The 16,749-nt window shown below is 38.8% G+C and overlaps 1 protein-coding gene across 1 annotated transcript in view; it reads right to left on the bottom strand.

Moving 5' to 3' along the window:
* Positions 1-12,403: 12,403 nt before the first annotated feature.
* DPY19L1 (dpy-19 like C-mannosyltransferase 1) overlaps positions 12,404-16,749 on the bottom strand; it is a 122,320-nt gene continuing 117,974 nt past the window's right edge. The window contains exon 22 of the mRNA XM_017502227.2: positions 12,404-15,287. Coding sequence (XP_017357716.1) covers positions 15,131-15,287 — 157 coding nt within the window. The 3' untranslated portion in view covers positions 12,404-15,130. The remainder of the gene's footprint in view (positions 15,288-16,749) is intronic.

Here is a 16,749-nt window from a genome sequence, read left to right as displayed (position 1 = left end):
TAAGGAAATGAAAACTATCACCTCTTAGATAAAAAATACTCTGGATGGCATCCACAGCAGATTAGAAATTTCTGATGTAAAAATTATTAAACTGAAAGGAATGGCAATAGAAACTATTCAAAGTGAAACACTGAAAGTAAAAAGAATCCCTTCTTTTGCTCCCCCCAGGAAGAAAGAAGCATCGATGAGCTGCAGGGAAGTTACAAGAGCATGCTTCCTATGTAGTTGGAGGCTCCACGAGAAAATGGAGGGAGAGGTGGACAGAAAACATATTTTAAGAAAAATAACTGAAAAATTTTCAAATTTGATGAAAACTGTAAACCTATGGATCAAAGTAGCTCAATGAAACATAAATAAAACCATACCAAGACACATACCATCTGATTGTTTAAAACCAGTGAAAAGGGGCAAATCCTGAAAGCATCCAGAGAATAACAACATATTATATACAGAGAAACAAAGACGAGAATTCCAGCAGATTTCTCCTTGAAAACAGTGAAAGTAGAAAGACAGTGCAGCAACATCTATAAAGCATTGAAAGAAAAAACAAACTGTAAACCTAGAGCTTATGCCCACTAAAAATATATCCCAAAGCAAAAGCAAAGACATTTTCAGTTGTACACTAGCTGAAAGACTTCATCACCACTAGACACTCACTCTAAGGATGTCCTTCAGGCAGAATAAAAATGATACCAAATGGAAATCTGTATTTACACATAGGAATGGAGAGCACTGGGAATGGTAATAACATGAACAAATATGGAAGTTTTTTCTTACTATTAAATATTTAAATTTTAAGTCACTCTTGCTCACCTGGTCCTCCATGATGTCCAGTTCTTCATTAAAGTCCTTTACGTAAATGGAGATCAATCCAAAACCTTTTACTTATCTTTCCTTTTAATTTAACATCCTATACTACTGATTTTTCTCTTCTCACAGGACTTGCTTTCTGCCTCTTCAAGACTTGTACTGTCCCTCTTTCCACCTCCTTTAGCTTCTCCCCACCTTCCTGAACTGTGTAACCATATGTCCAAAACAAGCATTGTTTGTGTCAATAAAGACACAGTGGCTTGGATGTCATCTTTTCCATTAGGGTCTTTTTAGTTCCTAATGAAAACTTGCACATTCACCTTGTCCTGGAATGTCAGGGTGCATATTAGCACATTAAAGTTTTTAATAAAGTCATTACTGAATATTTTATGTTATTGTTTCAGGATTTTCCCAACATATTGTTTACAACATCCTTGAAACATAATTTGAAAATTATTAATCCCATCTCACTTTATAAGAGAGAAAACTTAAGCCCAGAGAAGTAAGGAACTTGCCCAAGATCACACAGGATGTTAGTGTCAGAGCAGCAGCTAATACTGAAGGCACTAGAATAAGACCACTCTTCCTTCCTCAGCATTCACCCAGAAATCTTGGAATTCTTGAAACTTTCCTTAGGAATTTCCTATCTCTCCAAATCAAGCTCACAGCCTACAACTTTGCCTTTCACTATCAAGTCTGATTGCTTTTTCCTAATGTAAAACTCCACAACTGTGAATTAGTGGCTCCCTGGGCATTTGGACAGGAATCCAATCAGGTCCTCAGGCTCTGCAGCTAGCTCATGGTGAAATGCTATCTGGAAAGACAACGCTGTGCCTTCTCAGAGGTGGCAGTTCTACTTAGAGTTGGCTGCCATTTCTCCCTTACCACTTAGTCACTTCTCTGCTCAAGCTCTGAAGGCAGGCCTGCCTCTGCCGGGAGAGGCAGACGCTGTGCTGAGCAGAGACCCCGGCTACTCCACCCAGCTGGGCCCACTTTAAGCAAAGTCTGAGTGAAAGGGGCAGATGTGGGGCCCAGACTATTTTGACAGAAGATTTACTTTCTCTCTTCTCCCCTTCAAAAGACTATTTCATCTCCATATGTGTGGGTGAATTATTTCTATTCTCAATGAAAAGCAAAGAGGAACGGAGAGAAATTCCTGATGGCACCTGGGAGGAAATGCGTGTAAAGAAAACCTCAGGGGTTTTCAATATTAAAAATGATTAGCAATCAGACCCACCCAGCCCACAGATTTGCTCATCTGTGCCTGGATTTTGGATTAAGGAAAGTGGGTGAGGAAATGTTATTTTTTGAAGCTGCCTACTCTTTAAGCTTGATGGTCAGTGAATCAATCTTTAAAAAGAGTTCTGATTTTCTGGCTGGGAAAACAACTTAATTGACACATTTGATTATGAGCAGGAAGCCTCCCAGGAACAGATAACCTAGATAAGAAGGTAAGACAAAGAGGAAATAAAATCTCCTGCATAATGAACAGGAGTTTAGGATTTGACCAGAAGTGGCTCTCAAGTGAGTAGAAGTGGGGGTGGGGGCTCCTGAGCAGTGGAGGAATCAGAGTGACGGGAAGCAAGAGATAGTGCCCCACAGAAGGGCAGTGGGCAGGGGTCAGGGAAGAAGCATAGCCAGGAAGAAATTCCCTGTGGCAGAAATGACAACATGATGGCAGTACTGTGACGCAGCCCTTCCACTTGTCCCAAACCCCAGTGCAAGTCTGTGACATGCTGCGTCTGGAGTTGGCAGTGTTTGGAGGGCTTAAAGTAAAACAGGCTGCCTGCGGTGCAGGGTGAGGAGGAGAGAAAAACCACAGGAAAGGTGCTGCAGCTGTGATCAAAGGCCAGCAAGAGCAACCCGTGCACCTGTGTCAGGATCCCCCGCTGTTTTTATTGTTATATTAAATGGAAGATTAAGTGCTGAGAGCTGGCAGTAACTTGGTAAGAAAAATAGGATCTCATTTAAACCTCACACCTGGGCCATACAGAATCGTGATGCTATTTTACAGACGCAGAATCAGAACTTGAGAAATTCATCACCTAAGATCACTCAGCCGTTGCCTCTAGAGCACGGCAAAGCCAGGCTGCATACCCTGCTCCGACCCACTGCAAGACACGTGCTCTTAACCAGTCTGCTTTTGATAAAACTTGTATGTCCTTGAACTTAACTGTGGATCTCCTTGATGGTAGGGAGTGTGACTTACTCATTCTATAATGCCTGGTGCCTAACATGCAGCAGATGCTCAATTTGAGTATATTAAATTGGAACACAGATGTGAAATGAAATTCTACAAGTTCTGTCATGAAGAATACTCCCCAGCTAGCTCAAAAGTTATTAATTTGCCTGAGGTCATATAGCAAGAATGTGATGCACTATCACATGACCCCAATCACCCCTAAGGAAACACTCACTGAGGACCTACTATGTGCAGGGTAGAGCTAGTCAAATAGATAAGAGGGGATTACAAGTGAGACATTGCAGGTGCTAGGGGGGCACATAGAAGGATTCCCAACTGAGTGGAAGGAAGAGGGAGTAAGGACTAGTTACTGGGCAAGTAACACCTGACATCTGACCACTGAGTGAGAGATGCCAAATGCCAAGTCTTCAGTGAAGGCAAAGGCTCAAGGAGGGAGACATAGGAAGGTATAATGGCTTCTTTCTCCAGCTAATGAGTCAGTTCTTTGAATTTCTAGCACAGATGTCCATCTCAGTTGGTCCCAGACCTCCCTGCCTGAATTTGAGTCTCAGGAGCTGTCCACCCTTACTCTATCAAATATAATCAATTCAAGCGTCCTCAGCTCTTACAAAATTTGAACCACCTGACTCTTCAGGGCTGTCCAATATGGTAGCCACTAGCCATGTGTGGCCATTTAAACTTAAATTTAAATTACTTGAATTTAAATAAAATTAAAAATATTTCTCAATCACACTAGCCACATTTCCAGTGTTTGATAAGCACCTGTGGCTTGTGCCCAACTTGCTGACAGCACAGACGTAGAATGCCGCCGTTGTTGCAGTAAGGTCTATTGGACTCTGATGCTCTAGGGCTTCTTTGCCTTCCCAGGGTGGCCGGGAACTCTGGCCTGGAAGTAAACAGCATTTCCTCTCTGGTCAGTTTTCCATTCTTACCTGGTTGTTAGTCTCCCCTGGTTCCCAGTCTGAGTTTGAGTCTGGGCTGCTCTCTTCTGAGTGCTTCAAACCCGCTGCCCTGCTCACCTCTTGACCCTTATAGGTAAAGTCAGGCTGCCACTCATTTTTTCAAGCTCTTCTCCCAGTCCACATTCCCGAGCAAGCTGTTTGGCTGAGTACCGTCTCGTTCTTCCCCAGCCAAGCAGTCTAAATGACAGTTCTTCAAATGAAGCCTAGACTTTCTCTCCTCAAGAGATGAAGACTCCACCAGAAGGTCTGAGGCATGCTTCTGCCTCTTATGGGGTTATTCTCATAACTTTGGGCAAATCCCTGAACCCCTCAGCAAAAGACAGAAATATATCAGAAGGAAATGATGAAGTTTCCATAATTCTACAAAGTTTCCCCTCATGGTCCTTGGTCTACATTCTCTTCCTGTGAGATGGCAATCAGAAATCCTCCTGGCTTCTCCAGTGAAGGCATGCCACGTTTTATTCAAGGTTCTACCTGTCAACCCTTTCCTTTCACATCACTCATTTCCTGCCTTAAGATGCCCTCCAGTCTGAACCCAATCTCATGTATGCCACTTGTTCCTCTGGGGACCCATATAGGCCTTGCCTTGCTCAGAAGCTATCCTTGGTGGGATGGTACTCCTGTTTTGTGGAGAGCTGAGTGACAGTTCTTGGCCAGAACAGAGGCTGTTCCTGTCGCATTGGATCAGCTGTCTTTTTGCCGCCTGTTTGCTGTTTCAGACCGCCATGTATCCAGAGCCTAGACATCATTCCCTAATAGTAGACCCACATCAAAGTGGGTACATATTAAGAATGCTGTGCCTTCTCCATGCAGCTTCCTTAAGGGAAAACTTTCCACAAAGATGTTGACGATAATGGTGTCCATGTTTAGGACCCCTTTGATGTGAGTGCTGAGTGTTGTGTTGGATTCCTTGCCGCTGCCTCTCACAAAACTGCAAGCTAAGTAGTATTGACTCCATATTTTCCAACGAGGAAACGGAGGCTCACAGAAGTTCAGGATTTCAGATAGTAAACGGCCAAGGTAGAATTAGAAGCCAGGTGCACCTGGCTCATAACTGACCTTTGCATTGGCCCAGCATCTGTCTACTGCTGATTGAGAGGGGCTTAGTATGTTATGCCTTCAGGGGAATTTGCTTTCTTTTTTAGAAAGTAGTAGAAATGAGTCTTAAAGACTGTCTTTCTAATGATGGGTTTATAGATACCTGGATAGGCAAGGGAGTAATATTTTGGGGCAGCAATCTTCTTGGTATCCTTCGGCCAACCTCCCAATGACCCTGTGTGGGCATCAGAGAGTCCCAGCCTCCCACACCTCTGCTGAGGGTCAAGCAAAAGGTCCCAGGTTGGAGCTGAGAGATGGGGTCACATAGTGCCCCCCCAAAGTAGGAATGCCATCCAATCTTTTTCCACCAAGGTTGAGATCCCAAAGTCAGGGCAAAATAGAGGGCAAGGAGAGGCGGGGTAAAGGAGAAATAAATAAAGGAGTCCATTTTTCTTTAAAAAAATATATCCTTTGCACAGTCTGTGAATGATAAAGCCTCCTGCCTTCAGGAAATTGATTCTGTCAGAAATCTTGGTTCGGCTTGCCTGTTTTGGTTCCCATAGGGATCTCTGGGTGATAATAAAAGCTCTGTGTCTGGAGCAAACATAGAGCCACAACAATTATTTGCAAAGTGAATGTCTAGTCATCCAGAACCGGAAATAAATTCAGTATGAGTATCAAAAGCAAAAGTCAAGGGGCATAAAGACAGTTAACTAGAAACATCCATATGCTCTCCTATGTAGAAGCACATGCAGAGAAGTCCTGGGCTCTTTATCTGTCATTGGAGCATGGTGCTTTCCTGCCTGTGTGTGTGTTTGGCTGATGACATCATCCCATTTCATCCTCCTCCTTGTCTGCTGCTCTCTCATGGGTAGGATGTAAAGAACTAGGATTCATGATATCTGGACTGTAAACTTTTGCATACAGTACTTCATGCAAATATCTTAACAGTTATATGAGATGGCCATTATTTCTTGTCCACATTTCACTCAGGAGGAAATATGCTTTCAAGAATTGACTTGTGTTGGCCCACACAGTTAAGTGTCAGAGCAGATTCAGTGTATTCCCAAGCCCATGGTGAATGGAGTGTCTTGGTTAGGACCCAGGGACCAATTTTCGAATTTCAGCTCTACTACTAGATGCTAGGTTTTATTTATTAGGTAATGCCATTTATTTCCAAATAGTTACCCTCCACTGGGAGTAAAGCAGAGTTCATGATGTTCCATGTTTCTCAAGGCTTAAAAATTTTGCTAATGTTATAGGTTATAAATGTTGTTTCATTTTGCATTTCTCTAATTATGAATAGGTTTTTTTTTTTAATGTTTATGGGCTATTTGTTTTTCTTTTTTGGTGAAATGTCAATGTCTTTGGAGTTTTTCTAAATGATTCTTTGCATTTTCTTATTGTTTGCAGTTCTCCATTCTCTAGTCTTTGTCAGGTACTCAAGTTGCAAATATCTTGAACACATCATGGCTTGCCTCATTCTCTTTCTGATATCTTGTAGTGAACAAAAATTATTAACCGTAACAGTGAATTTATTGATCTTTTACAGGTAGTGTTTTTTGGGTCTCAGGAAGTCCTCCTTTAAGGAAATTTCCTGGAGAAGGTAAAGATACTATCCTATATTATCTAAGTGTTAAAATATTGCTTTTCATGTGTAGATATTTGATTCATCTGGGGACTTTTATTTTTGTGTATGATGTGAGGTAGGGACTCAATATCATTGTTTTCCATATGGAATCAACTATCACAGCCTCATTTATTAACTGTATTCACACTTGCTCCTGAGCTGTCTATTCTGCTCTATTAGTCAATTTAAAAATATTCTTGTGCCAATACTTCTATAGATCTTGTAATAAATCTTGACATCTTATAGGAAAAATGCCCTTATCTCATGTTTTTCTGACTTGATTATTCTTTACCTATATAAATTTTACATTGTCAAGCTCCATAAAATGTTTATTGAAATTTTTATTACAGCTTTAGATAAATTTGAGAACTGATATTTTTACAACATGTTAAATTTATTACTAGGTTTACATTTTTATTAATGATTGCAATAGACAAGCAATTTTCCTTTATTGCATTGACTCTACTGTGCTCTTGGTATTAATGTTGCAGTCACCTAAAGAACTGAGTTTATTTGCTATTCTCTGGATGTTTGTGTAAGACTGGAATAATCAGTATCTTGAATGTTCAGTAGGAAAAGCTTATAAAACTGGATATGCTGTTTTCTTCAAGGGAAGATTTTAAAAAGCCATTAATCCATTTCTTTCTGGGGGATGGCTGCTATTTGTAATTTCTATTTCTTCTTGGACCAGTTCTGTTAAGCTGTATTTTTCTAGGAATTTAGACATTTTATCAAAGTGTCCAAATTTATTGACAAAGTTTGTTTACAATATCCCCATTACCTGTTGACTCTCTGCAGCTTCTGTGATTTGCCATTCCTTACCTTTTATACCTTCTCTCTTATCTCCTGATTAAGGTTTCAAATAACCAACTGATATGGTTTGGCTATGTCCCCACCCAAATCTCATCTTGAAGTCCCATGTGTTGTGGGAGGGACCCCAGTGGGAGGTAAATGAATCATTGGGGCAGGTCTTTCCTGGCTGTTCTTGTGACAATGAATAAGTCTCACAAGATCTGATGATTTTAGAACAGGGAGTTTCCCTACACAAACTCTCTGTCTGCTGACATCCAGGTAAGATGTGACTTGCTCCTTCTTGCCTTCAGTCATGATTGTGAAGCTTCCCCAGCCATATGAAACTGTAAGTCCATTAAACCTCTTTCTTTTGTAAATTGCACAGTCTCAGGTATGTCTTTATCAGCAGAGTGAAAATAGACTAATATACCAACTTTGACTTTGTTGATCTATTTGTTTTCTGTTTCATCAATTTCTGCTCATTATTCCCTTCAACTTGGGGTGGGAGGACTATTGCATTTATATTCTTGATATAGATATTTATTATTGGATTAATGAATGCATTTTAGACTAAAGGCCAAAATAAAAAGAGTATCTCTAGAACTGCTTGAGTCATCCTCCACATGCAATTTGTAGTATATTATTGTTCTATTTTTTCTCAAATTTTCATAAATTATGAATTATTAATATTTAAAACTGTTTCACTTGTGCTGATATCCAACTACAGGATTTCCAATACCTAGGTTGTTCCCACCCACCCACAAGAATTGCCATTTGACTTCAGGTATGATCAATTATTTCCTTTAACAACTATTGGGCACCTATATGTGCCAGGTACTGTTTTAGATACTTAGGTTACATTTGTAAACAAAATAGGTCAAAAAGTCATGCTTTTTTGGAGCTAATGTTCAAGTTTTTTTTTTTTTTTTTGCTTTTTTTTTTTTTTTTTTTTTTTTTTTTTTTTTTTTTTTTTTTTTGCACAAATTTCTATCTTTTTTTTTTTTTTTTTTGCTTGTCTCACTCTGTCACCCAGGCTGGTTGGAGTGCAGTGGTACAATCACAGCTCACTGCAGCCTTAGCCTCCTGGGCTCAAGATCCTCTCACCTCAACTTTCCGAGTAGCTGGGAACACAGGCACATACCATCCTAATTTTTTGTAGAGACAGGGTTTTGCCATGTTGCTCAGGTTGGTCTCAAACTGTGGGGCTCAAGAGATCTGCCTGCCTCTGCCTCCCAAAGTGCTAGGATTACAGGCATGAGCCACTGTACCTGGCCAGGAGCTCATGTTCTGTCAATTCTTGGAAATGTCCCACATACATGAATAGAATGTATATCCTTCATCTGTTGGGTGCAGTTCTACATAAGACTATTAAATCAAATTGCTTTTAGTACTCAAATCATGCATTTCCTTACTGATCTTTTTGCTCATCTCAATTTCTAAGGAGATGTATATTAAAATTTCCTGTGGTTGTTCATTTGTCTATTTCTCATTTCTAATTTCTATCATAAAAGCCATATTCTTTTAAAAGACAAGAAACTGATGTTCAAGAAACATGCCCTATTTCACTAAGTTTGTCAAAAATGGATTATGCATTCCAGTGTACTTGTCTCTATTATGACATGATTAATTGTGCAACTGTTGTCATCTGTTTTGCCTAATATCTGACACCTAATAATAACACACCCAATCCCTTCTTATCCTTTGGGAAATCCCTCTTCCCAGACTTTTAATCAAATTACCAGAGTTCCTTGCTCCCTGATCAGCAGCAAACATGTCTATGGCTGGTAACCATAGTATCCTGAGCTACACACTGAAATCAGGTCAATGAGGCCTGCCCCTAGACAGATGTATCTTTGTCATATTGCCTTCCAATAAATTCATATGGTCACTAGCCATGTCTGAAAGTACCTACCAAAGATATGAGTTTAATTATTGTTTGGCTGTATAACAAGGATATTTTCCCCTGTGATATTTATCTCATCTGATGATGTCTTGCATTTCCTTGTTATTTCTTCTCCACGGCTGGAAAACATAAACTGTCTTTTAGTCCTAAAAATAACTTTTAGTGCCATCTAGAATTTATTGCATTGTTGAATAAAGTATGGTTTATTAAAAAAAATCATTAAGCAGTACTACTTGCCAGTAACTGTGCTAGGAGGCACTGCGGATTCAGAATGGAGTAAGACATGTTCTTTTTACAAGGAACACAATATAGTGGGGGGAAAGCCATGTTGATAAATGTGTGCAATGCGGTTATGGGCGCGTGCGTGGGCAGTGGGAGGCAATTCGCTCAACCAAATGGCAGGCAGTCAGGAAAGGCTTCACAGAGGAGGTGACATTTGAGTTGCATCTGAAATACATACTGATTAAGAAAAGTATATTCCAGGAGGGGCAAAAAGCATCTGCAGAAAAGACACATGGTTCCTCACACATTAACTTTTCAAATGATTTTCAAGATAATCTCTATTTTCTTTCTGCTGCTATAGTCTCATTTCTTGACAGGGTTTACAAATACGTGGTACTGCACTGCCACTCTCCCCCTTCTCCCTGCCATTGGCAGGCATCCGTAACTGAAAACAGAATTCCTTCCTAAGAAGTCTACTCAACGCTAGGTGCCATGCTTATTAAAAATAATGTAGAAATTAATAATCATGAATAAAGTGTACCTGACAGACACTTGCTTACCATTCCTACATGGAAATCTTGCTGTTCAGATGTGAAGTAGGGAGAGCAAGTTCTAAAATGTTAGCCCTGGAGCACTAGAATCACTAGGAATTTTAAAAAATTCCAAATCTCAGTCTACAAATCTCCAGGGCTGGGAAAAAGGCTTCAGGATTTTTTGAAGCTCCCCAAGTAATTCTAATGTGCAGAGAAGTTTCAGAATTACTGCCGCAGAGGTGTACTGCCACAGAGGTGTTTGTTAAAAAAAAAGTCAAATTCATTACTCATGTAAAGGGCTCAAGGGATTAGCCGAATCGTACTCTTCTGGGAAGAGAATTTTCCAGAGCAAGAGGGAGGCCTCTGAATCTGAAGTCTGGTCACTAAGTGGATACCAAGATTATAGACTCGAGGAGCCTGGCGAAAGAGCAGGATATCAGCAGCAGGGGGCAGAGCCAGAGGTGGCCTGCAGGCATCTTTCTTTCCCAGTTTTCATGACATGATGCCAAATCTACTTAGCAATGGTCATTTTGTACTTTCATTTCTATTTTTTCGGGAATGCATAAGGATTAAAGGTGTCAGAGTAATCAGCCTAACAACCAAACGAGCTGAAGTTTGCTAAATTCAACTCTCCCCACAAAGATATTAAATTTGCCTACAGGATAAAAGCCTATCAGATACTTAAAAAAAAAAACAATGAAATGATCTTATGTTACATTAAAAAGAACATGCCTATGAAACAGAATACACTGTGCATACTTAGAGTTTTGGGTTAAAGATAATTGAGTATAAAAAACTATAGAAAACATTGCTTTGAAAGTAGAGCCAGTATCAATGTTATCCTAAGCTCTTTGCAAAAAAAGAAGACTATCTTTTAATTACACTACAATTGAGTCTTCAACTCATATATTCATTCAGAATTTTAAAATCTCTCTCATGGGAGGAAATGCAAAAGGAAAGTTTTCAAGACCTTTTTGTACCTTAATATCCTTTTCAGCTTCTAATGTAAAATGTATTTGTCCTGACAGAATGCTGTGAAAGACAGACCAATTCAGGAAAGTAATGAAGTTTAAAAGTAGCTCCTTTTTTTCTGCATTGAGAACAATTTTATTGATTCAAATTAGAAACTTCTAGTTGGAGGGCAGGAGAAAGAGAAAGAAGAGAGAAGCAAGCAATCCATGACCTAGCACTGATTCTTGGCTGACCTCTAATAGAGGAAGAAGGTTCACATTTCCGCAGCCAAAACAAAAGTAATAAAGTGGAAAATGAATTTTTACAATCCCTACACATCACTGAATTTATCTATTGTCTTCCTACAGAAGGAATTTCTATTTCAAAGGATTTTCACTCCTCTTCTATCTCTGAACTGAAAAGAAACAAGGTGCAGTTTGCAGCTTCAAAATATTTAAATCATCTATATCGGTGTTCTGATTAAAAATTATCTACACTGTTCTTTGCTCCTTGAAAGCTTCATTGAAGCAGTCCCCCATAACAGGCAAAGAAAGTAGGTGGTAAAATTTAGCTCCTGGTAGAGTGTCCATCAACCAGCTCTGGTGGGATGTGCTGTCAGGAATGGAGCGCCCCCTGTAGGCCAGTCATCCAGCCAGTCTGTTCCCATCGATTAGAGCAGAGGCTGTCAAGCATGGTGCCCTGGACTAACAACTTCACCACCACCTGAGAACTGGTAAGAAATCCATGTACTGGGGCCCCACCATAGGCCAAATGAATCAGAAACCTCTGTGGTGGGGCCCAGCAATCTATGGGTCCTCCCAGGTGATGCTGATGACTGCTAATTTTGAGAACCACTGTATTAGAACACCTCATTCCCCAAAGATGTCAAAATCAAGGTGTCACTGTGTTAATTAATTATACAGGAATGAACAGAGATGAAATGTCTTTCCTACATAGAGACAGAACCAAGAAGTTGATGTTTGTTTCAAGTAAAAACACTGAGCCATAATTTAGAAAATACTGACACCAAATTGTTTGTGGTTTAATGTATTTAAAAAAGCTTTTAGCAACTCTGTATTTATTCCCAATACATAGTTTGAATGAATTATTGTGTCCTTTGATGAAAAGGGTAAAGGAATGTAAGTGACTCTACCATAAATACAGGAAAAGTTTGGATAATCTCAGTACCTACCACTACCAACAATAAGACCAAAGAGTCTACCCCACTGCTATAATCCTTCCCTCCCTTCTCTGGACTGCAATCTGACTCAAACCAGTTCATGGCTATCTGACTACAAAGTAAGGCTAAACATGTTCACAATCAAGGTGGAAATGAAAATAACAAGAAAAACACTTAGCTCATTTTTCATGATCTTTTTTTATTTAACATATATAGTACATGTAAACAACTGGCATAAAATTCATAAAAATACAATACCCCTATGCAATAACACTTTATTCCTGATACATCCTTTCACTTTCTCGTTAATATCGCTGGCCTATCTTAACACTATACTTTTTTTGCCAAGCATTTTTAAAGGGTTATCTTTTTACAGAAATACAGCCCCAACTTTGTTTTCTAAAATGTCACAGCAATAGCTATTTTGATCACTTTCTTTTATCCTTTCCTCACATTAAAGCAAAAATATTTTTAAATGCTAAAAATATGCAAAACACTGAGATTTAATACTGTTTTGTCACACCTATGGAACCTGCTACCACTCCGCATTGCCATAAAGGTGCGAATGCCCCACAGTGCTGGTGCTGCAAGCTGTGGCCACGGCTGCATAGCAGGGACCTTCAGGCCTCTGCTCCAAACTGGCTCCCCTAATATATAGCCGCATTTTGCTGGGGGTTACATTCATGAACACTGCTATAAAAGGATCCTCCTGGAAAAAGCTAATTTACACTACTTTTAATGGTTCCCAGCAAATGAAACAGTTACAATAGCATTTTTAATGCTTTTTCCTGTACAGAATTTCTACTTATTACATGTGAACTTATTTGGAAGTAAATTACTAGGAGGTGAGAAAAACAGAAAGGTAACTGTAAAAGTAAAATTTTTAAAAATTGTAACTGCTGGATGTACAAAATCAGCCACACTCGGGCAAGCAACAATCGCAGATAAGCAGAGAGCACCTCCCCTTTCCCTGCCCATGTCGACTCCCATCCTCAGCCTCCAGTGTCCACTGCCCATTTTCCTAGACTGCTGTCGCTGTGCATCATCGTTTGAATGTTGCTCTTAATCCACATATCACCGGCTGCTTCTCTATTTTCTAAAACTAGCAAAAGCCTAAGAAATAAAAACATTCAACCAGCAAATGACAAAAAGCGGCCACAAATCTGAAGAACACTGCCAGAGTCCATCTCCTGGGCCACCTCCAGGGAAGGAGTGTCCCTGGGAGCTGCAGCTCTGGGCACTGGGGCAGGGCTGGGGTGTGGTGCTTCTCTGAGGTCACACTCCCAGCCTTTATAGCTGACTCATGTCAGCAAGGTGCTGCTTCCCGGAGACTAGGCCTGCCCTTGGACTCTGGTAAGAAGGTAGAAAGAGAACAGTGGCTTCCAGCAGTGGTCACCAGAAACCATCCTGAGGACTAAGGTCTCAAGGACAATCCACAATTAAGTTAATCTGCCTGTGGTTAAGAAAGAGAAGCTGTATAATTAAATGTGTAGTCAGTCATAGTCACGGTTTGCTTAGAATTTAAAACCCTAAAACCTTTTCTCAGAACTATGAGGTTTCATCGTTTTGAAGAATCTCATTTCACATAAATTAACTTCTAAGAAACAAAAATTCATACAAGAAATTCAAAGAAGGTGTAGAAATTCAAAATAAAAATAAACAGGAAGAAAAAAACTAAAAAGGAAGACGAAATATACTCATTTCTCATACTGAAAAGATAGTTTTTTGAACCAAAATTATAACATAAGGCTTAAGGCTTTGTCTTATTAAAGGCAGGCAATCTTAAAAGCAAAATATAAAAACTCCATTTATCATTATTCTTTACTTTCTTGACAGCAAAATTAGTCATGTTTTATTGTACCTTAATAGTAAAAGAAAAATTATCATGTACAACAGTCTACTGTTCCACTATAAATTATGTATACTCAAATATACATTAGTTTCTAGATGCACTATATTTGGAGTTGTTCAAAATAGTTTTTCTTAAAACTATAATTAAACATGAAAAACTTTTAAAGTGGTTTAAAGGTATTAAAATATAAACATTTGAATAATGCTAAAAAATGAGAAAAATACAGTTACCATTAATTTTTTTAAAACCAAGAATAAGTACTTGACAAGCAACTAAATAAGTAAACAGCACTTATTTGACAGAAAATGCGGTGGCGGGGAGGAGGAGGAGGGGGAGAATGGGAGAGAAGGAGAGGTGGGGAAAGAGAGAGAGAGAGAGAGACAGACAGACAGACAGACAGACATGATAATGCCAAATGGCTAGAAGTTAAGGAAATTTCCTAACCACTAGGTCCAAGAGTTTGGAATAATGGGCAGGAGAAGCTTTATTAACAAGAGAACAGAGAACAAAAAGAGCACAAGGAAGTAAAATAGATAGTTCTACACAGCAAACACTCATGTCTGCCCCATCTACTGGAACTCAAGTTGATGACAGGGGCTGACATGACCAAAGAACTTACAATAATCACTGAAATGTCCAAAAGACAAGAGCAAAAGGCAGAACAAAGAAGCAAGGGCATTAATAGTTCTTACACTGTAAAATCAGCCCCTATACAGTCAGAATTGTCCTGTATTTTCATATCATGCTTCTCATGACCCATTGTGTTTTCTTTATACAGGTAGCTTTGCTCACTTTAGCGCAAATATTAAAGTCAAATACAAACATATACTCATTTGCATAGCAAATTTTAAAGGGTGCATTGAAATAGTAACCAATTGACAAAGGTGTAAGTCATTTTTATAATTAGAATGACATTCAGATTGACCAAATAAAACGTTTTCTATTTGAAAACAGTTACCTATAAAAGTTTTTGGGATATGAACAACACATGACTTAGCGAAACATTAAAACCGTTACTGATGTAGTTGTCCGTGGGCAGCAGTTCATGTAGCAGTCATTCTTTTACAACTTCTAGGACTTTGTAAACACTGTTCTGGAATACAGTGATGAAGTAAGGTTTGGAATCCTTCACCAAGAGGTTACATAAGGGAGTTTTCCCAGCATTGGCAGGATCTTCTACATCCCAAATTTCAGGCATACTGCAACCAGGCCTAGAAAAATCAATGTACACATTAAAAATCAATGTGTATTATATAACTGCAGATAAAGCAGAGTACTTCTTATATTCCTGACCTCATTTCCTGACCTTTTTTTCCACTTAAATTCCTTAGTTTTTGAAGAATTATGTTATATATTTATGTTTTTATAAGCTGCCATGATTCACTTTAGAACAAGGTGAATGCAGCAAAGGTGATAAAAGAAACAGACCTTCAGACACATATATCTGGGTGTTGGGGTAAGAGACATCTCAGTTAAACTCTGCCTTAGCTGCTTACCAAGAATGCGGTGCTGAGCAGGTCCCCTGGTCTTAGTTTTCACATTGGTAAAATGGGGAAATAAACAACCATGACATAGGTTTGTTGTGAGGATTATGAGAGATCAGGTATCTAGCACCATGCCCAGCACACAAAAAAAGGTATAATATTGATTTTAAAAATTATAATGAGCAAATATGCTTAGTTCACAGGGAAGCTGCATTCATTGTATAGATGCTCCTCAACTTACCATGGGGTTATGTTCCAATAAACCCATCATAAGATGAAAACGCACTTAATACACCTAATCTACCCAATGCCACAGCTTAGCCTAGCCTACCTTAAACATGCTAGGAACACTTATATTAGCCTACAGTTGGACAAAATCATCTAATGCAAATGCTATTTTATAACAAAATGTTGACTATCTCAGGTAATTTATTGAATGCTGTACTAAAACTGAAAAACAGAATGGTTGTATGGGTATTTGAAGTACGGTTTCTAATGAATGCATATGGCTTTAATACTGTCATAAAGTCAAAAAATCAGTAGGTTGAAACATCCTCAACTGGACAGTCAATATTGTAGAGTCAATCAATTTAAAGAAATTCTGGTAGTGTTGAGCATACATCTTAGCCAATACATAATTAAATCTCAAAAACAATATATCCTTATAAAGAAAAGTATAAATTTGTATCATTTGACATTTGCCTAAACAAGTCCCTCAAAATAACAGTACCATTTATTTTAAATCAAGAACAGTTTTATAGATATAACTGTTGGATACTGCTATCTACCTTTTGAGAAATTTTTAAAACAGAAATATATATGGGGAAATTATAGAGAACTGACAACTGTTCATGTTTGATCGTAACGCTTCCCTTATTTTTAAATAATAGGAAAATAATTCCCGAGTCCCTTTTATGTTTAGTAGCAGTCCCTCCCTCACTCTCCACCATGAGGCAAACACTGTAGCAGGAACGTATATCACTTTCCCTTTTCAAACAACATCTTTAACTTGAAAGTAATCAGTCATTATGAAAATACCAAAATACAGACCTACATAAATTTTAAAAAATGAAAGTCACCATCATCTCCAATGGCATTACTCAGAGGTGACTTCTATAAAAAAGTCAGCATATATCCTGCTGGACGTTTAAATATATATATATATATATATATATATATATATATATAT

The sequence above is a fragment of the Cebus imitator genome, unplaced genomic scaffold (genome assembly GCF_001604975.1).
Source record: "Cebus imitator isolate Cc_AM_T3 unplaced genomic scaffold, Cebus_imitator-1.0 Scaffold294, whole genome shotgun sequence".
NCBI classification, from domain to species: domain Eukaryota; kingdom Metazoa; phylum Chordata; class Mammalia; order Primates; family Cebidae; genus Cebus; species Cebus imitator.
This window is presented reverse-complemented; position numbering and strand designations above follow the sequence as displayed.